The sequence below is a fragment of the Lucilia sericata genome, unplaced genomic scaffold (assembly GCF_015586225.1).
Source record: "Lucilia sericata isolate MDLA Ls3-8-SP2 unplaced genomic scaffold, ASM1558622v1 Contig000451F_arrow, whole genome shotgun sequence".
Classification (NCBI taxonomy): Eukaryota; Metazoa; Arthropoda; class Insecta; order Diptera; family Calliphoridae; genus Lucilia; species Lucilia sericata.
The window spans coordinates 81,597-107,640 of record NW_023994466.1 but is presented as its reverse complement, the minus strand read 5'-3'; the positions used below and the strand labels follow the sequence as shown (position 1 = coordinate 107,640).

The 26,044-nt window shown below is 31.6% G+C and overlaps 1 protein-coding gene across 1 annotated transcript in view; it reads right to left on the bottom strand.

The window, feature by feature from the left end:
* The window catches only part of LOC119605012 (slit homolog 1 protein), a 119,287-nt gene that overhangs the window by 11,684 nt on the left and 81,559 nt on the right, over positions 1-26,044 (bottom strand). The window contains 4 exon segments of the mRNA XM_037957944.1: positions 263-285; positions 287-424; positions 8,673-9,408; positions 9,410-9,771. Coding sequence (XP_037813872.1) covers positions 263-285; positions 287-424; positions 8,673-9,408; positions 9,410-9,552 — 1,040 coding nt within the window. The 5' untranslated portion in view covers positions 9,553-9,771.

The following is a 26,044-nucleotide window of genomic DNA, read 5'->3' as shown; positions in this document are numbered from 1 at the left end:
ATTTTAATGACAGCGTAATTTGAAGGTATTTTTAATTTAATCTGAATACTTAGTTAAATACTTTAGACAAGTGAAAAAAAAACACATGAGCTTAAAACATTTACCAAATCATTAATATTAATTATTTTCTGTGAAAATTATTTATAAACATATTATATTACATGTACGGTAATTGTATCGTTTATTTAATGATTTTGTTTTAAAGACAATTTATTTTTAAAAAGAGAAAAATTATGTAAAATTAAATTAATACTCAACTTACCTTGAGTCAATGCGTTGCAGAAAAATCTAAACGATTTAAATGTAATTCCCTTAAATGGAATAGATTTAAAAAGCCCACCGCTGGTAAATAGGTAAAACGATTACCGCTTAAGGTTAAATGTGTTAGATTTGATAATTTGGAGAGTTGTAGAGTAGGCACCATCTGAAAGGAGAGAGAAAATGGGATTAATAAGTAAAATTTAAAATTAAAATTGGAATGAAATTAAAGAACTAGAACAGAACTAAAAACGAACTGGAACAGAACTAGAACAGAACTAGCACAGAACTAGAACTGAATTAGAACAGAACTAGAACAGAACTAGAACAGAACTAAAAAAGAACTAGAACAGAACTAGAACGAACTAGAACAGAACTAGAACAGAACTAGAACAGAACTAGAACAGAACTAGAACAGAACTAGAACAGAACTAGAACAGAACTAGAACAGAACTAGAACAGAACTAGAACAGAACTAGAACAGAACTAGAACAGAACTAGAACAGAACTAGAACAGAACTAGAACCGAACTACAACAGAACTACAACAGAACTACAACAGAACTAGAACAGAACTAGAACAGAACTAGAACAGAACTAGAACAGAACTAGAACAGAACTAGAACAGAACTAGAACAGAACTAGAACAGAACTAGAACAGAACTAGAACAGAACTAGAACAGAACTAAACAGAACTAGAACAAACTAGAAGAACTAGAACAGAACTAGAACAGAACTAGAACAGAACTAGAACAGAACTAGAACAGAACTAGAACAGAACTAGAACAGAACTAGAACAGAACTAGAACAGAACTAGAACAGAACTAAACAGAACTAGAACAGAACTAGAACAGAACTAGAACAGAACTAGAACAGAACTAGAACAGAACTAGAACGAACTACAACAGAACTAGAACAGAACTACAACAGAACTAGAACAAACTAGAACAGAACTAGAACAGAACTAGAACAGAACTAGAACAGAACTAGAACAGAACTAGAACAGAACTAGAACAGAACTAGAACAGAACTAGAACAGAACTAGAACAGAACTAGAACAGAACTAGAACAGAACTAGAACAGAACTAGAACAGAACTAGAACAGAACTAGAACAGAACTAGAACAGAACTAGAACAGAACTAGAACAGAACTAGAACAGAACTAGAACAGAACTAGAACAGAACTAGAACAGAACTAGAACAGAACTAGAACAGAACTAGAACAGAACTAGAACAGAACTAGAACAAACTAGAACAGAACTAGAACAGAACTAGAACAGAACTAGAACAGAACTAGAACAGAACTAGAACAGAACTAGAACAGAACTAGAACAGAACTAGAACAGAACTAGAACAGAACTAGAACAGAACTAGAACAGAACTAGAACAGAACTAGAACAGAACTAGAACAGAACTAGAACAGAACTAGAACAGAACTAGAACAGAACTAGAACAGAACAGAACTAGAACAGAACTAGAACAGAACTAGAACAGAACTAGAACAGAACTAGAACAGAACTAGAACAGAACTAGAACAGAACTAGAACAGAACTAGAACAGAACTAGAACAGAACTAGAACAGAACTAGAACAGAACTAGAACAGAACTAGAACAGAACTAGAACAGAACTAGAACAGAACTAGAACAGAACTAGAACAGAACTAGAACAGAACTAGAACAGAACTAGAACAGAACTAGAACAGAACTAGAACAGAACTAGAACAGAACTAGAACAGAACTAGAACAGAACTAGAACAGAACTAGAACAGAACTAGAACAGAACTAGAACAGAACTAGAACAGAACTAGAACAGAACTAGAACAGAACTAGAACAGAACTAGAACAGAACTAGAACAGAACTAGAACAGAACTAGAACAGAACTAGAGAAAGAACAGAACAGAACAGAACTAGAACAGAACTAGAACTAGAACTAGAACTAGAACAGAACAGAACTAGAACAGAACTAACTAGAACAGAACTAGAACGGAACTAGAACGGAACTAGAACAGAACTAGAACAAACTAAAAAGAACTAGAACAGAACTAGAGCAGAACTAGAACAGAACTAGAACCGAACTAGAACTAGAACAGAACTAGAACCGAACTAGAACTAGAACAGAAATAGAACTAGAACAGAACTAAAAGAACTAGAAAAGAACTAGAAACTAGAACTGAACTAGAACACAACAGAACTATAATTGAAATTTAATTTAAACAAATTTTTAATATAATGTCTGTTAATATTAATTTGCTTTAGGGGTTTTGAGATTTTTATTAAAATTCAAGTTCAAGTTTAAAGTTTTTTTTTCTGTAAATAAATAAGTATATGTGTACGTTAACTGAAATCCTGTGATATTTTTATTTTTTGCTCAAGCCAAATGTTATTTTCACAGCTAGACTAGCTGCAGCAAAAACAACAACGAAACAACATAATTCTTATTATTGCCACTTTTTCATGTGGCATTATTCAGAGGCACGTATTGTTTATAACGTTATCGCGATCTAGTGGCACGTTTTTAAGCTACAATTTTTTTCTAGAGGTTTAATTTTTTTGATAGCAGTTTTTTACATTTGGCTCTAAATCAGGTTATATTTTGGTAGGATTTATTTTTGTTAAAAAACAAAACAAACAAAAAGCTCTCTCAGGTGGCTGTTTTGGCAGAGTGTTAAAGACACAGTCAGTCCAATAACCAGCTAGACCAACAATGGAAACAAGGCGAAAGTAAGTTGTTTTTTGTTGACTCAGTCACAGTTATAAAGTGAAATGGCTAAACATTTTTATACACTTTTTTTAGCTTAAAGAAGAGGGTGATATTTTATTTGGTTGTGTTATAACAAATTTGTTGGATTTTTTTTTTGCTTTTTTTAGAGGGGTAGAGAGTTAAAAGATTGATTTTATTACCCTGCTTTAAACTCCAACTACTGCATATTGCTGCCAATAGAAAGGAAACTGAAAACTACTTTCTGTATTGTTCTAGTGGCTGGGTTATGGTCAGTAATACTCCTACACATTAATATAAACGAATTTATTTTTGTTTGTAGCACAAATTTGTTTGAGTTTGGGGAAAATATGAAGCAAAAAAAAATCTTTATAAAAATATTGCTGCAGAGTTTAGTTGTTGTTAAAAGGAAACACTGAACATACGTTTCCGTTTCCTTTCTAGATTTTTTTCATATTTAGAGCAACATTTTTAAGAGGGAGCAAATTTCATTCATTTTTTTTATCCTTCAGTAGTAAAATATTATTATACATTTATACTTTCATAGCACAAACTGTATGTATTTGTTTTAAAATTGAAGCTTTAGTTGCTGAAATTCCTTTTCTACACAAATATTGTTTGTTCTCTGCAGTTGTTGTGTTTTTTTTTCCTTAAAACAATTTCATGTGGTGCTGTCGTAAAAAGGTCACGTATTTTTATATTTTTTCTTTAGCTTCTTTTTTTTTTTTTTTGGTAACTGACAAAATAATCAACAACAATGTTTTTTATTTGCCACATTGTTGTTAACATCATATTTTATTGTTTTTTATAGTTAAACTCATGATTTTTAAGGTTAAAATTTGTTGTTAAAATTTTTAATATTTTTTTTATTAGCAAACTAAAAAGGTTTAATTAACACAGAAATTTTATTGGTTTTAATTACTTTTTAAAGATAAAGTTCTAACTATAAAAGCAAAAAAGTGTTTTGTAATAAAGTTCAGTTATCATTCAGTTGTAGTTCTGTTCTAGTTCTGTTCTAGTTCTGTTCTAGTTCTGTTCTAGTTCTGTTCTAGTTCTAGTTCTATTCTAGTTCTGTTCTAGTTTTGTTCTAGTTCTGTTCTAGTTCTGTTCTAGTTCTGTTATAGTTCGGTTCTAGTTCTGTTCTAGTTCTGTTCTAGTTCTATTCTAGTTCTGTTCTAGTTCTGTTCTAGTTCTGTTCTAGTTCTGTTCTAGTTCTGTTCTAGTTCTGTTCTAGTTCTGTTCTAGTTCTGTTCTAGTTCTGTTCTAGTTCTGTTCTAGTTCTGTTCTAGTTCTGTTCTAGTTCTGTTCTAGTTCTGTTCTAGTTCTGTTCTAGTTCTGTTTTAGTTCTGTTCTAGTTCTGTTCTAGTTCTGTTCTAGTTCTGTTCTAGTTCTGTTCTAGTTCTGTTCTAGTTCTGTTCTAGTTCTGTTCTAGTTCTGTTCTAGTTCTGCTTTAGTTCTGTTTAGTTCTGTTCTAGTTCTAGTTGTCTAGTTCAGTTTTCTAGTTCTGTTCTAGTTCTGTTCTAGTTCTGTTCTAGTTCTGTTCTAGTTCTGTTCTAGTTCTGTTCTATTTCTGTTCTATTTCTATTCTAGTTCTGTTCTATTTCTATTCTAGTTCTGTTCTAGTTTTGTTCTAGTTCAGTTTTAGTTCAGTTCTATTTCTGTTCTAGTTCTGTTCTAGCTCTGTTCTAGTTCTGTTCTAGTTCTAGTTCTGTTCTGTTCTAGTACTGTTCTAGTTCTGTTCTAGTTCTGTTCTAGTTCTGTTCTAGTTCTGTTCTAGTTCTGTTCTAGTTCTGTTCTAGTTCTGTTCTAGTTCTGTTCTAGTTCTGTTCTAGTTCTGTTCTAGTTCTGTTCTAGTTCTGTTCTAGTTCTGTTCTAGTTCTGTTTTAGTTCTGTTTTAGTTCTGTTCTAGTTCTGTTCTAGTTCTGTTCTAGTTCTGTTCTAGTTCTGTTCTAGTTCTGTTCTATTTCTGTTCTATTTCTATTCTAGTTCTGTTCTATTTCTATTCTAGTTCTGTTCTAGTTCTGTTCTAGTTTTGTTCTAGTTCAGTTTTAGTTCAGTTCTATTTCTGTTCTATTTTACTTCTAGTACAGTTCAAGTTCATTATCTCATATTTCTATTTTCTTTTATTAATTTATCTTCCAAAAGTAAATTTATTTGTTTTATTTTAAGTATAACACTTATCTCAAATATGTAGTTTAAAACTCCTTAAAACTATTTTTTCTAACATTTTTAAAACTATAGTTTAAAATATTTTTTTAACTAAACTAAACATGCACTTAAATTTCTCCTTTTATATTTAACTTTATATAAAATTCCTGTTTGGCTAAATGTATTTGTATCTATTTGCCAAAAAATATAATATAGAAGAGAAAATATTCCAGGAAATTCAAAATATTTCATTTCGTAAGTTATTAAAATCCACAATCTAGGAAAAGAAAAACTAAACGGAAATACTTTTAACTCAACAAATAAAATACCAAAAATATCCTTTTTAATTCAACACACAGACAAACAATGGGATAGACGGATAAATTTCTTGAACAATAAACAGGTATTTTACTAAAACACATACTAACAAATTCTGGAATTGGGGAAAAGACAAATAGATACAAACATAAGCAAACATATGGTAGCGCTCAAACTTATGCAATGAAATTTTTCTTTTTCATACAAAAGTATGAAATAGTAAAGAATTTTTGAAAGATATTTTAAGTAGTTTCCTGTTAGAAAAATGTATGTGGTTTGGAAAACCAGGTCCTGTTTAAGTGTGTGAAGTGCTGTTTCTAGTTAAACATATTCCAAAGGCTGTATTAAAAATAAGTATATACGACTCTATACTGTGTTAACAATGACAATAAATTCTATACTCTTGTTTAAACAAAGTCCTGCATATTGTTTTAAGTATTTGGGTATGTGTGTGTCTGTGTTAATACAGGTCCTGCTGTTTTATAACCCATGTTTCTAAGAACCATATAAGCCAGAGAGCCATAATATGTTTTTGTGGTTCTTGCAGGGGGAAAAAGCAACAATAAAATTTCGAGACATATTTAAGCAAGTATTTTGTTAACAATTATATTTATAAAAGTGTATGTGTGGGGGTCTGTTGGGAAAAACTTAAAAATAGATAAAAATATTTTTACTTATTTGTTTTATTTCAAAAAATAGTTTGTTCCAGGAAATAACAATATTTTTAAAGTAACAATTTTAACACTTGAAAATATTTAGAAAATTGAAGCAAGTATTGAGGAGTTTTACAAGTGCAAAATCCTATATTTTCATTATCAAAGCATGCACTAGAAGAAAACTAGAACAAGTAGGGAAGTTTCAGTTGGTGAAACAAAAATAGAACTAGAACTGAAATAGAATTGAACTAGAACTGAACTAGAATTGAACTAGACCTGAACTAGAACTGAACTAGAACTGAACTAGAACTGAACTAGAACTGAACTAGAACTGAACTAGAACTGAACTAGAACTGAACTAGAACAGAACTAGAACTGAACTAGAAAAGAACTAGAACTGAACTAGAACTAAACTAGAACTGAACTAGAACTGAACTAGAACTGAACTAGAACTGAACTAGAACTGAACTAGAACTGAACTAGAACTGAACTAGAACTGAACTAGAACTGAACTAGAACTGAACTAGAACTGAACTAGAACTGAACTAGAACTGAACTAGAACTGAACTAGAATAGAACAAGAACTGAACTAGAACTGAACTAGAAAAGAACTAGAACTGAACTAGAACTGAACTAGAACTAGAACTGAACTAGAACTGAACTAGAACTGAACTAGAAAAGAACTAGAAAAGAACTAGAACTGAACTTGAACTAAACTAGAACTGAACTAGAACTGAACTAGAACTGAACTAGAACTGAACTAGAACTGAACTAGAAAAGAACTAGAACTGAACTAGAACTAAACTAGAACTGAACTAGAACTGAACTAGAACTGAACTTGAACTGAACTAGAACTGAACTAGAACTGAACTAGAACTGAACTAGAACTGAACTAGAACTGAACTAGAACTGAACTAGAACTGAACTAGAACTGAACTAGAACTGAACTAGAACTGAACTAGAACTAGAACTAAGAACTAGAACTGAACTAGAACTGAACTAGAACTAGAACTAGAACTAGAACTAGAACTAGAACTGAACTAGAACTGAACTAGAACTGAACTAGAACTGAACTAGAACTGAACTAGAACTGAACTAGAACTGAACTAGAACTGAACTAGAACTGAACTAGAACTGAACTAGAACTGAACTAGAACTGAACTAGAACTGAACTAGAACTGAACTAGAACTGAACTAGAACTGAACTAGAACATGAACTAGAACTGAACTAGAACTGAACTAGAACTGAACTAGAACTGAACTAGAACTGAACTAGAACAGAACTAGAACTGAACTAGAACATGAACTAGAACTGAACTAGAACATGAACTAGAACTGAACTAGAACTGAACTAGAACTGAACTAGAACTGAACTAGAACTGAACTAGAACTGAACAGAACTGAACTAGAACTGAACTAGAACTAGAACTAGAACTGAACTAGAACTGAACTAGAACTGAACTAGAACTAGAACTGAAGAACTGAACTAGAACTGAACTAGAAAGAACTAGAACTGAATTAGAACTGAACTATAACTGAACTAGAACTGAACTAGAACTGAACTAGAACTAGAACTGAACTAGAACTGAACTAGAACTGAACTAGAACTGAACTAGAACTGAACTAGAACTGAACTAGAACTGAACTAGAACTGAACTAGAACTGAACTAGAACTGAACTAGAACTGAACTAGAACTGAACTAGAACTGAACTAGAACTGAACTAGAACTGAACTAGAACTGAACTAGAACTGAACTAGAACTGAACTAGAACTGAACTAGAACTGAACTAGAACTGAACTAGAACTGAACTAGAACTGAACTAGAACTGAACTAGAACTGAACTAGAACTGAACTAGAACTGAACTAAGAACTGAACTAGAACTGAACTAGAACTGAACTAGAACTGAACTAGAACTGAACTGAACTAGAACTGAACTAGAACTGAACTAGAACTGAACTAGAACTGAACTAGAACTGAACTAGAACTGAACTAGAACTGAACTAGAACTGAACTAGAACAGAACTAGAATTGAACTAGAACTGAACTAGAACTGAACTAGAACTGAACTAGAACAGAACTAGAACAGAACTAGAACTGAAGTAGAACTGAACTATTTGATGTTTTTAACATAAAGTTTTATCCTTTTCACATCCTTATTTGCTCTTATAAAAATTATGTTTTTTTGTGAGTAAAATATTGTGCATGTTTAGGAATGCATATTGTAATGGCTTTAAAACTATTATCTTTACAACTGTCTGCTACAATTCCCAGGCACTTATGTTGGGAATAGTTTTTTTGTGGCTAATTTCTGTTTTGCTATGGTAGTTACGTGCAACAACATTGGTGTGCTTTTAAAGCTTGAAATGATGTGAGGTTTCTGGGGGTAAAATATTTAAAGTAAAAGGAAGTTTGAAGAGATCGGTAACAATTATATAAGGTTTTATTAAGGAAAAATAAAGAGATCATTTAATTAGTAAACTGTTAAATATGTGTTAAAAGTTTAAACAGCCTTAGTTTATGCTTTAGATATAGTTAAGCCTAAAACTAGGCTTTATATTTAGTTAACTTACCGTTAAATTGTTAACTGCCAAATCCATATGTTTCAGCGTTATTAAACCCTCAAAAGCACTTAAATCCAATTCACTGATAACATTTCCTCTTACTGTCAAAGTCACCAGTTCCCTCAGACCCTCAAAACTATCATTGCGCACATATTCCACTAGATTATCAGATAAATCCAATGATTTTAAAGAATGCAAATGTTGCAAATTATTGGCGGGCACATCCAGCAGTTGATTATTTTTAAAAATTAAAATTTCCAAAGACATTAAATTACGAAATGTATTATCCTCCAAACTAACAATATTATTATTGGTCAAATCCAATTCTATCAGTGAGGATAAATCATACATGGCCGAAGGATGCACCATATCAATGCGATTGGAACTCAGATCCAACACTAGTAAATTGGTTAAACCTTTAAAGGCATCCTTTTGCAGAGAACTCACCAAATTATGACTCAAATTTAAGGTTCTCATTTCAGTTTGATATTCGAAATTTTTCGAACCCAATGTCTCGATAATGTTACGCGATAAATCCAATATTTCCAATTTCATATAGAAGGGTAAAGTAAATTCTATATTGCGTATTTTATTTAAAGTTAAATTAATATATTTGGTCTCTGGATTCAATTGTATTGGCACATCTTCTAATGCAGCATCGACACAATACGCTTTCGTATTGGCATCACTGCCCAAACACTGACACTTGGAGGGACAAAAGGGCCTGGGTATATTGTGTGTGATAGCTGAGCAGGATTAATAGTAATGAGCTTAAATGTAGCCAAGGTATACTTCTACTGCTACTACTACTACTACAGCTTAAGGATGTTAAACGCCATCTTACATGGGTAATTCTGTGTAAATGTTTCATTTTTCTATACAGTGACATGGTGTTTATGGAGAAGGAGGTGGAGGAGCTGAAGCAGCAGGTTTTGTTTGTATTTGTTTGTTTATAAAGCTCAAAGAAATTATAAAGTATTAAAAAAAAAAATAAAAAGAATCGTTAAAAAGATTTTTAAAGTTGAAAAATATTTAAACGATTCATGGAGTTTGATTTGTTGTCTCGATTCTCCTTAAACATATGAGAGCAGCATTTTGTTGTTAAGATCTAAAAAGAGAAAGAAAATAAAATATATTATTAAAAAACTCCTGAAGATATGCTACACTTTCTATAAATCACAAACAAATTAATTTTTTAAATAAATTTTTATTTAAAATGCAACAATAATTCTTTAATTTATAAATAAAAATCGAATAATTTTTATGCTACATAAAAAAATTAAGGTTTTTAACTCACTATCAGTAAAGTTTTAACAAATTCCACTAAAAAGTTCGTTAAAAATTTTACTATAAAAAACCCGAAAAAAAAAAAAACATTTCCCTATAAAAAACTTTCGCCAAAAAATGTTATACTCTTTTATTTCTCAATTATTATGGCCATTATTTTTCTTGATTTTTATTCCAACAAATAATGAACTTCATGCATTCGTTTATATAATTTATCTTTGGCCGAAAAGTTTCTGTAGAAAAACTTACACAAAAAGCAACGACTACAGCTAATCAAAAATACATTTAACGTTTTTCTATTTGTTCCGTTTTGCAAGCTCAACTTTACCATTATTGTTTTTCTGTTTGTTTTTTTGGGGGGGATTTTAAAAAGTGCGCAAAACAAAAACAAGAAATTGAAAATTTGTTACAAATTAAAAGTTTATGGTAAAAAAGCAGAAAGCGATAGAAAACAATGAAAAACAAACAACTAAGGGAAAAATATTGAAAAGATTTAAGTAAAATGGATATTTATGTGAAATCAATAAAATATCAACAGTTTATTATCACAGAAAAAAGTTTCATATTTTTTAAGGGCTTTAAACGAGCAAAAAATAATTTAATTTAAGCTGTTTAAAGGCCAAAAAAGACAAAAGTAATTTATGGAATGCCCAAAGTATGCCATAGTTTTTTTTTTTGGCCCCCCCCTTAAAGTATGTAAAAATTTAAATAAAACTTAAACAACTTATTAGGAATGATTCGAAACTGATATAGAACAGAACTAGAACAGAACTAGAACAGAACTGGAACAGAACTAGAACAGAACTAGAACAGAACTAGAACAGAACTAGAACAGAACTAGACAGAACTAGAACAGAACTAGAACAGAACTAGAACAGAACTAGAACAGAACTAGAACAGAACTAGAACAGAACAGAACTAGAACAGAACTAGAACAGAACTAGAACAGAACTAGAACAGAACTAGAACTAGAACAGAACTAGAACAGAACTAGAACAGAACTAGAACAGAACTAGAACAGAACTAGAACAGAACTAGAACAGAACTAGAACAGAACTAGAACAGAACTAGAACAGAACTAGAACAGAACTAGAACAGAACTAGAACAGAACTAGAACAGAACTAGAACAGAACTAGAACAGAACTAGAACAGAACTAGAACAGAACTAGAACAGAACTAGAACATAACTAGAGCAGAACTAGAACAGAACTAGAATAGAACTAAACAGAACTAGAACAGAACTATAACAGAACTAGAACAAAACTAGAACAAAACTAAAACAGAACTAGAACAGAACTAGAACAGAACTAGAACGGAACTAGAACAGAACTAGAACAGAACTAGAACAGAACTAGAACAGAACTAGAACAGAACTAGAACAGAACTAGAACAGAACTAGAACAAACTATAAAAAACTAAAACAGAACTAGAACAGAACTAGAACAGAACTAGAACAGAACTAGAACAGAACTAGAACGGAACTAGAATAGAACTAGAACAGAACTAGAACAGAACTAGAACAGAACTAGAACAGAACTAGAACTAGAACAGAACTAGAACAGAACTAGAACAGAACTAGAACAGAACTAGAACAGAACTAGAACAGAACTAGAACAGAACTAGAACAGATCTAGAACAGAACTAGAACACTAGAACAGAACTAGAACCAAGAACTAGAACAGAACTAGAACAGAACTAGAACAGAACTGAACAGAACTAGAACAGAACTAGACAGAACTAGAACAGAACTAGAACAGAAACTAGAACAGAACTAGAACAAAACTATAACAAAACTAAAACAGAACTAGAACAGAACTTGAACAGAACTAGAACGGAACTAGAAACAGAACTAGAACAGAACTAGAACAGAACTAGAACAGAACTAGAACTAGAACAGAACTAGAACAGAACTAGAACAGAACTAGAACAGAACTAGAACAGAACTAGAACAGAACTAGAACAGAACTAGAACAAAACTAGAACAGAACTAGAAACAGAACTAGAACAGAACTAGAAACAGAACTAGAACAGAACTAGAACAGAACTAGAACAGAACTAGAACAAACTAGAACAAAACTAGAACAGAAACTAGAACAGAACTAGAACAGAACTAGAAAAGATAGAACAGAACTAGAACAGAACTAGAACAGAACTAGAACAGAACTAGAACAGAACTAGAACAGAACTAGAACAGAACTAGAACAGAACTAGAACAGACTAGAACAGAACTAGAACAGAACTAGAACAGAACTAGAACAGAACTAGAACAGAACTAGAACAGAACTAGAACAGAACTAGAAAGGAATTAGAACTGGATTAGAATTTAAATTTCTTTCATAAACAATTTTTTAAATTTTCTTATCTTTCTGTCTGATTTAGCACTTTTGAATAGTGTTAAATATTTTTGTTTTGCAATTCACTTGATAATAAAGATATTGTCTGCTGCTCGACTTCCAAAGACCACGATTGTATCATGTTCGTTTAAAATTGTTCACCATTTTCTCATAATTGTTAGAGACAACCAAAAAATGTCACAATTTATACAGTCAACAAAGATAAAACAAATAAAATAAAAATGTTTGGCTAAGAAAAAAACTACAACCACTTTTTTATTTGCGAAAAAAAGTTTTCAGACATGTTTCGTTAAAAGAAAATTTTGTTTCACAAAATGCATTTTACCAAATGCATTCAGCCATGCTAACCATACCATCAACCAACCAACAGACGGAAGGACGGACAAACAAAAAGAAACGAGAGACACGCAAACCATTTTACAAATGTATTTGTAAATTGAAAGCGACGGACAGACAGTCGGTTTAAACAACCAGACATCATTCGCTCGCTTGGTGACGCCACAATAGCTACGTTTTAAATGCAATACAATTGCTTTCTTTCCTTTTTTGCTTCTATATTATTTTTGCACATTTCTGTTTGTTTTTGAGGACATACAAAATCTGTAAAAATTGTTGGAAAAATCAACAAATACACAAAAATTAAAAACAAAAAAAATTTTTTATTTTTGAAAAATTACTTTAGAATTTCTATTCTAATAGCGAGTGTGTTGCTTTCCGTTTGTTTGCTTGATGTCTTTAGACACCGAGTCTAAAATTTCCACTTAAAACACAACAATCTGCACACATATTCTCTAAATAAAGTTATCATCATAGAAACAACAATGCTACAGGAATAAAGATGTTGCAACATGCACATCATCAAAACATGAAATATATTTAATGAACAAAATTTTATTTTTTTTTGCAATGAAATAATATTTATGTTGCAAAAAAAAAAGGTATTTAGCTCACAAATCTTTTAATGTAAAGAAACAAAGGTTAAACTACTTTTAAGTACATGTTAAAAGTTCAAATTTCGTAAAATAAAGGGGGCTTGGGCATTTTTTTTCCAGTTAAAAACAAATATTACAAGTTTAAGTTACTAAAAGTATACTTTTAGGGGCAGTATGCACAACAAAATGTAATGTTATTTTCTAGTTAAATATGGTTTAAGGGGTTGATGTCAAAGAACTAAAACTGTATTAAAACTGAACTAGAACTAGAACAAAACTTGAACTGAACTGAACGGAACTATAACTGAACTAGAACTGTACTAGAACTGAACTAGAACTGAACTAGAACTGAACTAGAACTGAACTAGAACTGAACTAGAACTGAACTAGAACTGAACTAAACTGAACTAAAACTGAACTAGAACTGAACTAGAACTGACTAGAACTGAACTAGAACTGAACTAGAACTGAAACTAGAACTGAACTAGAACTGAACTAGAACTGAACTAGAACTGAACTAGAACTGAACTAGAACTGAACTAGAACTGAACTAGAACTGAACTAGAACTGAACTAGAACTGAACTAGAACTAGAACTAGAACAGAACTAGAACAGACTAGAACAGAACTAGAAACAGAACTAGAACAGAACAGAACTAGAACAGAACTAGAACAGAACTAGAACAGAACTAGAACAGAACTAGAACAGAACTAGAACAGAACTAGAACTGAACTAGAACTGAACTAGAACTGAACTAGAACTGAACTAGAACTGAACTAGAACTGAACTAGAACTGAACTAGAACTGAACTACAACTGAACTAGAACTGAACTAGAACTGAACTAGAACTGAAATAGAACTGAACTAGAACTGAACTAGAACTTAACTAGAAATGAACTAGAACTGAGCTAGAACTGAGCTAGAACTGAACTAGAACTGAACTAGAACTAGAACTGAACTAGAACTTAACTAGAACTGAACTAGAACTGAACTAGAACTGAACTAGAACAGAACTAGAACTGAACTAGAACTGAACTAGAACTGAACTAGAACTGAACTAGAACTGAACTAGAACTGAACTAGAACTGAACTAGAACTGAACTAGAACTGAACTAGAACTGAACTAGAACTGAACTAGAACTGAACTAGAACTGAACTAGAACTGAACTAGAACTGAACTAGAACTGAACTAGAACTGAACTAGAACTGAACTAGAACTGAACTAGAACTGAACTAGAACTGAACTAGAACTGAACTAGAACTGAACTAGAACTGAGCTAAAACTGAACTAGAACTGAACTAGAACTGAACTAGAACTGAACTAGAACTGAGCTAGAACTGAACTAGAACTGAACTAGAACTGAACTAGAACTGAACTAGAACTGAACTAGAACTAAACTAGAACTGAACTAGAACTGAACTGAACTGAACTAGAACTAGAACTGAACTAGAACTGAACTAGAACTGAACTAGGACTGAACTAGAACTGAACTAGAACTGAACTAGAACTGAACTAGAACTGAACTAACTGAACTGAACTAGAACTGAACTAGAACTGAACTAGAACTGAACTAGAACTGAACTAGAACTGAACTAGAACTGAACTAGAACTGAACTAGAACTGAACTAGAACTGAACTAGAACTGAACTAGAACTGAACTAGAACTGAACTAGAACTGAACTAGAACTGAACTAGAACTGAACTAGAACTGAACTAGAACTGAACTAGAACTGAACTAGAACTGAACTAGAACTGAACTAGAACTGAACTAGAACTGAACTAGAACTGAACTAGAACTGAACTAGAACTGAACTAGAACTGAACTAGAACTGAACTAGAACTGAACTAGAACTGAGCTAGAACTGAACTAGAACTGAACTAGAACTGAACTAGAACTGAACTAGAACTGAACTAGAACTGAACTAGAACTGAACTAGAACTGAACTAGAACTGAACTAGAACTGAACTAGAACTGAACTAGAACGGAACTAGAACTGAACTAGAACTGAACTAGAACTGAACTAGAACTGAACTAGGACTGAACTAGAACTGAACTAGAACTGAACTAGAATTGAACTAGAACTGAACTAGAACTGAACTAGAACTGAACTAGAACTGAACTAGAACTGAACTAGAACTGAACTAGAACTGAACTAGAACTGAACTAGAACTGAACTAGAACTGAACTAGAACTGAACTAGAACTGAACTAGAACTGAACTAGAACTGAACTAGAACTGAACTAGAACTGAACTAGAACTAGAACTAGAACTGAACTAGAACTGAACTAGAACTGAACTAGAACTGAACTAGAACTGAACTAGAACTGAACTAGAACTGAACTAGAACTGAACTAGAACTGAAGTAGAACTGAACTAGAACTGAACTAGAACTGAACTAGAACTGAACTAGAACGGAACTAGAACTGAACTAGAACTGAACTAGAACTGAACTAGAACTGAACTAGAAGAACGGAACTAGAACTGAACTAGAACTGAACTAGAACTGAACTAGAACTGAACTAGACTGAACTAGAACTGAACTAGAACTGAACTAGAATTGAACTAGAACTGAACTAGAACTGAACTAGAACTGAACTAGAACTGAACTAGAACTGAACTAGAACTGAACTAGAACTGAACTAGAACTGAACTAGAACTGAACTAGAACTGAACTAGAACTGAACTAGAACTGAACTAGAACTGAACTAGAACTGAACTAGAACTGAACTAGAACTGAACTAGAACTGAACTAGAACTGAACTAGAACTGAACTAGAACTGAACTAGAACTGAACTAGAACTGAACTAGAACTGAACTAGAACTGAACTAGAACGGAACTAGAACTGAACTAGAACTGAACTAGAACTGAACTAGAACTGAACTAGGACTGAACTAGAACTGAACTAGAACTGAACTAGAATTGAACTAGAACTGAACTAGAACTGAACTAGAACTGAACTAGAACTGAACTAGAACTGAACTAGAACTGAACTAGAACTGAACTAGAACTGAACTAGAACTGAACTAGAACTGAACTAGAACTGAACTAGAACTGAACTAGAACTGAACTAGAACTGAACTAGAACTGAACTAGAACTGAACTAGAACTGAACTAGAACTGAACTAGAACTGAACTAGAACTAGAACTGAACTAGAACTGAACTAGAACTGAACTAGAACTGAACTAGAACTGAACTAGAACTGAACTAGAACTGAAGTAGAACTGAACTAGAACTGAACTGAACTAGAACTAAACTAGAACTGAACTACAACTTAATTGTTATATATAGCATGCTGTAAGGCGCTTACTATATTATCAATAATAAGGATACAATCTCAAGAATTAAATTTAATGAAAAATATTTATTTTTTTTTTGTTCCACTCCAAAGAAAGTTAACCTTAATCGAAAAACTAATTAAGCTGAATGAAAACAACTCAATCTGCCACCATTGCACACAATCACAAAAAGTAATCCTTTTTAGTTTTTGCTCTCGTGACTTTACTTTTAAGCCTTTATTCTCGAACAAGTGAAAGTGCAAAGTAGAAAAACATTCAATATTTGCATGTGTCATTGAAAAACTCGCTCACCCAGCTCACTCCTGTCGTATTAGTGACAAACTTCTCAATTTGAAATTAAGTTCGTTGTTTTCTTTTCCATTTGCGAAACAGTTTTCTTTTCCTTCGCGACCACAATTCAATTCAATTGTAGCATTTAGTTTTTAATACCAGCCAAAACTATTGTTCATATTGAAACTTATGTTGCATGCAACAACAGCAACGACGAACTGTTTACTTTAGCTAAAGCTGCAACGTCAAATGAAATTGAGATCCGTGTGTATTGAAAAACAAAGTTGTGGTGTTTAGTTTCTATTTGTGTTTTTATTTCTATTTATTTATTTATTTAATTTGACTATACTGCCACAGGCAGGTAGTCAAGGTAAAAACAAAAAACTACAATTCAATGAAACAACAACAAAAAAATAGTTTAAAACAAAACAAGTCCGTACAGATGAATGGAAAAGTTTATATTTTATTTTTATTTCAGTTTCAATTTTGTTTTCTCGTTGTGGCAAATAAAGGAAACGTGTTAACGACACGTACTATTTGCAGCAGCAAAACAATTGTTGTAATAAACAAAAACCAATTTCTTAAATAAAATTGTCACAAACACACGTTTGTGCTGCTGAAAGAGTAACGAGAAAAAGTTACAACTTTTTTTTTTTGTTCTGCAACTTTCAGTTTCGAAAAGGTAATGAAATTCCATGGTAACGATTTCAATTGTTCAGGTTTTTTCTTAAACGTTTCGTTTTTTTTTCTATAATTAAAGTAGTTTATTACTTTTTACAGGCTGTTGCCTGCTTTTGAAAGGTTCATTATAAAGTAATAAGAATAAAAAAGTTTATGAAGTTGTCAACTTAGGCTGAGAATTGCAAAATGAAAGGAAAGCAATCATTTGTATATTTAGTGTTTTGAGACGTTAAAATGATTTAGTCTAGACTTAACGATTAAGTAAGTAAATAAGCAAATAAAAGGTTTAGAACATGAAAACAAATTAAATAAACTATTTTTTTAAACTAAATAGAGGAATAAAGGAAATTTATACAAATTTGTAAGTTGAGTTCCAGTTCTGTTTTTAGTTCTGTTCTAGTTTTGTTCTAGTTCTGTTCTAGTTCTGTTTCTAGTTCTGTTCTAGTTTCTGTTTCTAGTTCTGTTCTAGTTCTGTTCTAGTTCTGTTCTAGTTCTGTTCTAGTTCTTTTCTAGTTCTGTTCTAGTTCGTTCTAGTTTCTTCTAGTCTGTTCTAGTTCTGTCAGTTCTGTTCTAGTTCTGTTCTAGTTCTGTTCTAGTTCTGTTCTAGTTCTGTTCTAGTTTCTGTTCTAGTCTGTTCTAGTTCTGTTCTAGTTCTGTTCTAGTTCTGTTCTAGTTCTGTTCTAGTTCTGTTCTAGTTCTGTTCTAGTTCTGTTCTAGGTTGTTCTAGTTTCTGTTTCTAGTCTGTTCTGTTCTAGTTCTGTTCTAGTTCTGTTCTAGTTCTGTTCTAGTTCTGTTCTAGTTCTGTTCTAGTTCTGTTCTAGTTCTGTTCTAGTTCTGTTTCTAGTTCTGTTCTAGTTCTCTTCTAGTTCTGTTCTAGTTCTGTTCTAGTTCTGTTCTAGTTCTGTTCTAGTTCTGTTCTAGTTCTGTTCTAGTTCTGTTCTAGTTCTGTTCTGTTCTAGTTCTGTTCTAGTTCTGTTCTAGTTTGTTCTAGTTCTGTTCTAGTTTTGTTCTAGTTTTGTTCTAGTTTTGTTCTAGTTTTGTTCTAGTTTGTTCTAGTTCTTGTTCTAGTTCTGTTCTAGTTCTGTTCTAGTTCTGTTCTAGTTCTGTTCTAGTTCTGTTCTAGTTCTGTTCTAGTTCTGTTCTAGTTCTGTTCTAGTTCTGTTCTAGTTCTGTTCTAGTTCTGATCTAGTTCTGATCTAGTTCTGTTCTAGTTCTGATCTAGTTCTTTTCTAGTTCTGTTCTAGTTCTGTTCTAGTTCTGTTCTAGTTCTGTTCTAGTTCTGTTCTAGTTCTGTTCCAGTTCTGTGCTAGTTCTGTTCTAGTTCTGTTCTAGTTCTGTTCCAGTTCTGTTCGAGTTCTGTTCCAGTTCTGTTCAGTTCTGTTCTAGTTCTGTTCTATTTCTGTTCTAGTTCTGTTCTAGTTCTGTTCTAGTTCTGTTTCTAGTTCTGTTCTATTTCCTGTTCTAGTTCTGTTCTAGTTCTGTTCTAGTTCTGTTCTAGTTCTGTTTCTAGTTCTGTTCTAGTTCTGTTCTAGTTTCTGTTCTAGTTCTGTTCTAGTTCTGTTCTAGTTCTGTTCTAGTTCTGTTCTAGTTCTGTTCTAGTTCTGTTCTAGTTCTGTTCTAGTTCTGTTCTAGTTCTGTCTAGTTCTGTTCTAGTACTGTTCTAGTTCTGTTCTATTTCTGTTCTAATTCTGTTCTAGTTCTAGTTCTTTTCTAGTTCTGTTCTAATTCTGTTCTGTTCTAGTTTCTTTTCTAGTTCTGTTCTAGTTCTGTTCTAGTTCTGTTCTAGTTCTTTTCTAGTTCTTTTCTAGTTCTGTTCTAGTTCGGTCTAGTTCTGTTCTAGTTCTGTTCTAGTTCTGTTCTATGTTCTGTTCTAGTTCTGTTCTAGTTCTCTGTTCTAGTTCTGTTCTAGTTTGTTCTAGTTCTGTTCTAGTTCGTTCTAGTTCTGTTCTAGTTCTGTTCTAGTTCTGTTCTAGTTCTGTTCTAGTTCTGTTCTAGTTCTGTTCTAGTTCTGTTTCTAGTTCTGTTTAGTTCTGTTCTAGTTCTGTTTCTAGTTCTGTTCTTAGTTCTGTTCTAGTTCTTTTCTAGTTCTGTTCTAGTTCTGTTCTAGTTCTGTTCTAGTTCTGTTCTAGTTCTGTTCTAGTTCTGTTCTAGTTCTGTTCTAGTTCTGTTCTAGTTCCGTTCTAGTTCTGTTCTAGTTCTGTTCTAGTTCTGTTCTAGTTCTGTTCTAGTTCTGTTCTAGTTCTGTTCTAGTTCTGTTCTAGTTCTGTTCTAGTTCTGTTCTAGTTGTCTAGTTCTGTTCTAGTTTCTGTTCTAGTTCTGTTCTAGTTCTGTTCTAGTTCTGTTCTAGTTCTGTTCTAGTTCTGTTCTAGGTTCGGTTCTAGTTTGTTCTAGTTCTGTTCTAGCTCTGTTCTAGTTCTGTTCTCGGGGTTGTTGTCCTTGCTAATCCAACATATGTCTGTTGTTTAAAATTCACTTTCATCTCTTATATGATTCCTTTGTCTCTTCTTTGGCTCTTAATTCAAAAACATGTTATCTGTCTAAATAAATCTTTGTTCTTATGCTGTCATCTTTCAAATGCTATAAAAACTAATTTTGCCAAAATTTTCTTTATACGCAATATATGCAGCATATGTTTTGGCACTCATTCACAATGTTGAGAAAAAAACGTAAATACTTTTTTTTACAAAATATCATATTTTATTAACTTGCCACAAAAATTCTTGTGAAGAAAATATTCAAAATATCTTCATAATTTATGACAACATAATTTAGTTTTTTTGTACAGAAAAAAACAAATTTAAATAAAATTTATTAATTGGCATTTAAAGAATTTACACATTCATTAATTAAACACAGCATTTAACAAACACTCGTAGATTTTATGGACTCCTCCTCCCTGAGAGGAACAGTATTACAGAAAATTTAATAAATTAATAAATTATGAAAAGAAGAAAAAAACTTTTTATGATTTGAAACACATTTTTTATTAACACATATTTGAAAGCTTTCATAAGTTTTTAATATGTATTTAGCTCACCCACTCATTCATAGATTGGTGGATATTTTATATGGATTTTAGTTTATCACTCATTTAACACATTTTGTGTTTTCCAAATTTAAGGTGTTTTTCTTAGTAAATTTTATTTGTTTAAAATACGTGATGCTGTGGCTGTTGTCGCAATAAGTAAATTTTTCTTTCCGCCATTTATCTATAGAGTTCTTTAAAAACAAAATATTGTTGTAAATAGTGCCAGCTGTTGAACTTTTAACTTCATAAAATTTATGACTTTAGAAAGAATAGAAAATGAGTTTTTAGCAGAAAAAAAATTTGCTGTGTCAATTAAGAAATTAATGGAATTTTACTAAAAGATCAAAATTTGCCATAATAAGAAAGAAATCAAGAAATAGCTAAAAGAAACATGAAAATATTTAGCCAAACGCCTAAAAATTTGCTATGAAACACTAGAGTCAAACACAGCCTAATAGTAGGCAGTAATTTCTTTTACCTCAATAATTTTTAGAATTTAATTATTTTATTTCTTTTGCCCTAAACTCCCTTATCCCACAACTCAAAATCACCTAAAAATAATTCACTTTAATTTCCAACTCCATTTAACCTGTTATTTAGGAAATCACAGAAACATAACTCTTCCTCTAGTTTGCACTCCAAAAAAAGCTTCATATCAAATGACATTTTTAGCCTTGGGCTCCAGCTGACTGATGATACAAAATGCTCACTTTAGTTTAAGACTCCAGGGGGATAAATTTTACAAAAACATTACATTTTTTTCATTTTTTCCTGATGGCAGCTGAATGAATACTCCAGCGAACACTTAACATGACAAATAAACTACGTGTAATCTTGATTTACAACATTAAATTATAAAATGCCTTCAAACGTTTTACAAAGTTTTTTCTTGCTGTATTTTTTTCTATATTTCAAGTTTTGGTTTGAGCCCAAGGTGTTTTTTTTTGTGGCAGCTGAAACGAAAAAATCATGCTGAAGCTGGAGTAATTTTATGAATATTTTACTTTTCTTATTTTTTATTAAATTACATTACTCAGGTAAACCATAATGATTTGATGAATGTCTGTAAATGTGTTTTTGTAGGAGTTTTTTGGTTTGCTTTGAATGAATCTTTTAAAAAAGGTTGTTGGCATTAACCGTTTAGTAACGGAAAGGTTAAATGAAGGTTTATTTAAGAAACTGAACTAGAACAAAACTGGAAGAGAACTAGAGCAGAACTAAAAAAGAACTAGAACAGAACTAGAACTAGAACAGAACTAGAACAGAACTAGAACAGAACTAGAACAGAACTAGAACAGAACTAGAACAGAACTAGAACAGAACTAGAACCGAACTAGAACAGAACTAGAACAGAACTAGAACAGAACTAGAACAGAACTAGAACAGAACTAGAACAGAACTAGAACAGAACTAGAACAGAACTAGAACAGACTAGAACAGAACTAGAACAGAACTAGAACAGAACTAGAACAGAACTAGAACAGAACTAGAACAGAACTAGAACAGAACTAGAACAGAACTAGAACAGAACTAGAACAGAACTAGAACAGAACTAGAACAGACACTAGAACAGAACTAGAACAGAACTAGAACAGAACCTAGAACAGAACTAGAACAGAACTAGAACAGAACTAGAACAGTAGAAACAGAACTAGAACAGAACTAGAACAGAACTAGAACAGAACTAGAACAGAACTAGAACAGAACTAGAACAGAACTAGAACAGAACTAGAACAGAACTAGAACAAACTAGAACAGAACTAGAACAGAACTAAACAGAACTAGAAACAGAACTAGAACAGAACTAGAACAGAACTAGAACAGACTAGAACAGAACTAGAACAGAACTAGAACAGAACTAGAACAGAACTAGAACAGAACTAGAACAGAACTAGAACAGAACTAGAACAGAACTAGAACAGAACTAGAACAGAACTAGAACAGAACTAGAACAGAACTAGAACAGAACTAGAACAGAACTAGAACAGAACTAGAACAGAACTAGAACAGAACTAGAACAGAACTAGAACAGACTAGAACAGAACTAGAACAGAACTAGAACAGAACAGAACTAGAACAGAACTAGAACAGAACTAGAACAGAACTAGAACAGAACTAGAACAGAACAGAACAGAATTAGAACAGAACTAGAACAGAACTAGAACAGAACTAGAACAGAACTAGAACAGAACTAGAACAGAACTAGAACAGAACTGGAACAGAACTAGAACAGAACTAGAACAGAACTAGAACAGAACTAGAACAGAACTAGAACAGAACTAGAACAGAACTAGAACAGAACTAGAACAGAACTAGAACAGAACTAGAACAGAATAGATAGAACTAGAACAGAACTAGAACAGAACTAGAACAGAACTAGAACAGAACTGAACAGAACTAGAACAGAACTAGAACAGAACTAGAACAGAACTAGAACAGAACTAGAACAGAACTGGAACAGAACTAGAACAGAACTAGAACAGAACTAGAACAGAACTAGAACAGAACTAGAACAGAACTAGAACAGAACTAGAACAGAACTAGAACAGAACTAGAACAGAACTAGAACAGACTAGAACTAGAACAGAACTAGAACAGAACTAGAACAGAATAGAATAGAACTAGAACAGAACTAGAACAGAACTAGAACAGAACTAGAACAGAACTAGAACAGAACTAGAACATAACTAGAACAGAACTAGAACAGAACTAGAACAGAAATAGAATAGAACTAGAACAGAACTAGAACAGAACTAGAACAGAAGTAGAACTGAAATAGATGTGAACTAGATATAAACCGAACAATTTTAAAATTAATTTTAAACTTACAGAAATTTTAAAAGATTGTCTGTAAATGACATATTCAAACTTGCTCAAACTAATCTCTCAAGTAGTTCACAACATGTTTGACATGCTTTACCATATTTTGGCATAATTTTTTTTCAATGATTTGTTTCCTACTTAAAAAAACAGAAAAAGCTCCATATTTACCTCAAACGCTATTAAACTGTCATAATCATAAGTTTTATTTAACAACAACCGCAAGGTATATTGTCAATGTCAAAAAGTTAAACGCTCAACTCTTTTGTTTCACTTACTCACAGCTCTCCTACCACCCTCCTATAAAACATTCTGCTTGACTTGACCGAAATGATCGACACTTTTCTAACCCACTCAATGTGTTTTGTTTTCAACAAAAACATCAATCATATCGTTTGGACATTTGAACAGGAAGTTGGTCGTCGGTCGCTGTTGATTGAGGATGAAGATGATGGTGCTGTTGTCAAAAGCATTTTGCCATAAAAGGCTCTTTTTTTGTGTTTTAGTGGGATGTGTAGTATTTGGTAACCTTTTTCTAGTTGTTGTTGTTGTTGTTGTTGTATAACAAGGGGCTATAAAATATTTGTAGGTTCTAAATATTTTTCAAAAGTGTCATCATTCCACAACTTTGTTAGCTCTTTATTAAAGGAATTTTATGGGTTTTTTTTGGAATGTGAAATATTTAGAAGAGAAGTAAAGACAACAACTGGTTTGGTCCTTTATAACGACTATTTACTCATTATATTGTTAAAATGCTTTAAAATAAAAACCATTTTTTTTATTCTCTACAAATAGACCAAACAAATGAATTGTAAAAAATGAGCAAACGCTTGGTTAAATACAAAATAAAACTTTTTTTATAGAATAAAACAAAAAAAATTGTCTGTCCTTCCAAAAAAAAAAACGCTAAGCATTTCGTTATTTTTATGTATTTTGTTATAAAAGTGATTTTTATGACATTTACAAAAGCCAACCGGGGAAAAAGAGAGAAAAAAAACAACAACAAAATCTGGTTGTATTTTATGATTAAGATACACATTTATTATTTGACTAGATTAACCAGAGACCAAATAGATAAAATACACCAAACTAAACACTGTCACGTTGCTAAAGACAGAGCAGCAACCGCGCTGCTTTGTTTGTGTAAAAACCAGTGAATATTGTCAAAAGCTTTTGGAGATTATTATGAATGGCTAAGAGTTGGAATTCTTTTACTTTTATGGCCAAATGCTTAATAAAATACTTGATGATTGTGATGATGTTGTTGAAATAAAAAGGGCAAATGACAGGTTGGTATTTAGTTTATTAAGGTAGTAAGAGAGAGAGAGAGAGAGAAAAAGGGGGAGGGGTGTTTCTTTCCTATAAAATGTGGAAAAAATTTAAAAATGTTTAAGAGGCATAAATTTAAAGAGTTTTTAAGGGCTTGCTACTTTTTGTGGCAAAGAAATATTTAAAATTTTTGAAGGCTACTGATGTTGTAGAAACTAGAAATATACAAAAATTGGTTGAATTTTGTTGTTAAAAACTTGTTAGCAAAAGTCTTTTATCAGTAGCTAGTTAAAGCTTTGTAATCGTTGTTTAAGTAACTTTATTTTTTTTTTTGTAAAAAAAAGTTGTCAAAGATAAAGCTCATCAAAAAACTGAAGCCATTTTTAAGTATATAAAAACGCTTTAAAATAAAGAGCTTTTAAACAAAGCTTTAATATAAAAAAGCTTTTACACAAAGTTTTAATATAACAAAGCATTTACATAAAGTTTTAAATTAAGGAGCTTTTACACAAAGCTTTTATATAAAAGAACTTTACAAAAAGCTTTTATATAAAAATGTTTTTACAAAAAGCTTTCATAAAAACATACTTTGAAACTAAACTTTAATATGAAACAGCTTTTATACAAAGCTTTTACAAGGGTTTTTATATAAAAGAATAGCTTTAATAGAAAAAGGTTCTAATATAATAGAGCTTTTATAAAAATTTAAACAAAATAAGCTTTAATTGAAACAATGTTTAATGTATAAAAGCTTTCAAATAAACAACTTTCACATGAAAAGCATGAAATTCTTTAATATAAAAAGCTTTTGTGTAAAAAACATTATTACACAAAATTTTATATAAATTAGTTTTATTACAAAAAACTTCGATTTAAAAACGCTTAATGTAAAAAGCTTTAGCAAAAATATATGTAAAAAGTTTTTTTTTAAAACCCTAACAAAAAAGCTTCTATACAAAGCTTTAATATAAAAAATCTTTAATACAAAATCTTTCATTTACAAAAGTTTTTACAAAAAGCTTTTCCATTCAGTTTTATTTGGCAAAAACTAAAAAATCAATTACATATAAAAAACTTTAATACCAAAAAGCTAAATAAAAATCAGGTTTTACAAAAAGCTAAAAATCAGGCAAAAAAAAGCTATGATGTTTAAAACTTTAACGAAAAGCTTTTATAAAATGATTATCTTAGAATTTTTTACAAAATGCTTTAAAGCTCTTTACATAAAAAGCTTTTAAAATTGGTTTCCATGTAAGAAATCGATTTTTTTTATTTTTAGTGACAAATCGAATTTTTACAGAAAAAACTGATTTTAAGTGAAAAATTTGATTTTTAGTGAAAAATCGACTTTTTGATGAAAAATCTAATTTTTAGTGAAAAATCCAATTTTTAGTGAAAAATGTAATTTTTAGTAAAAAATTTGATTTTTATTGAAAATC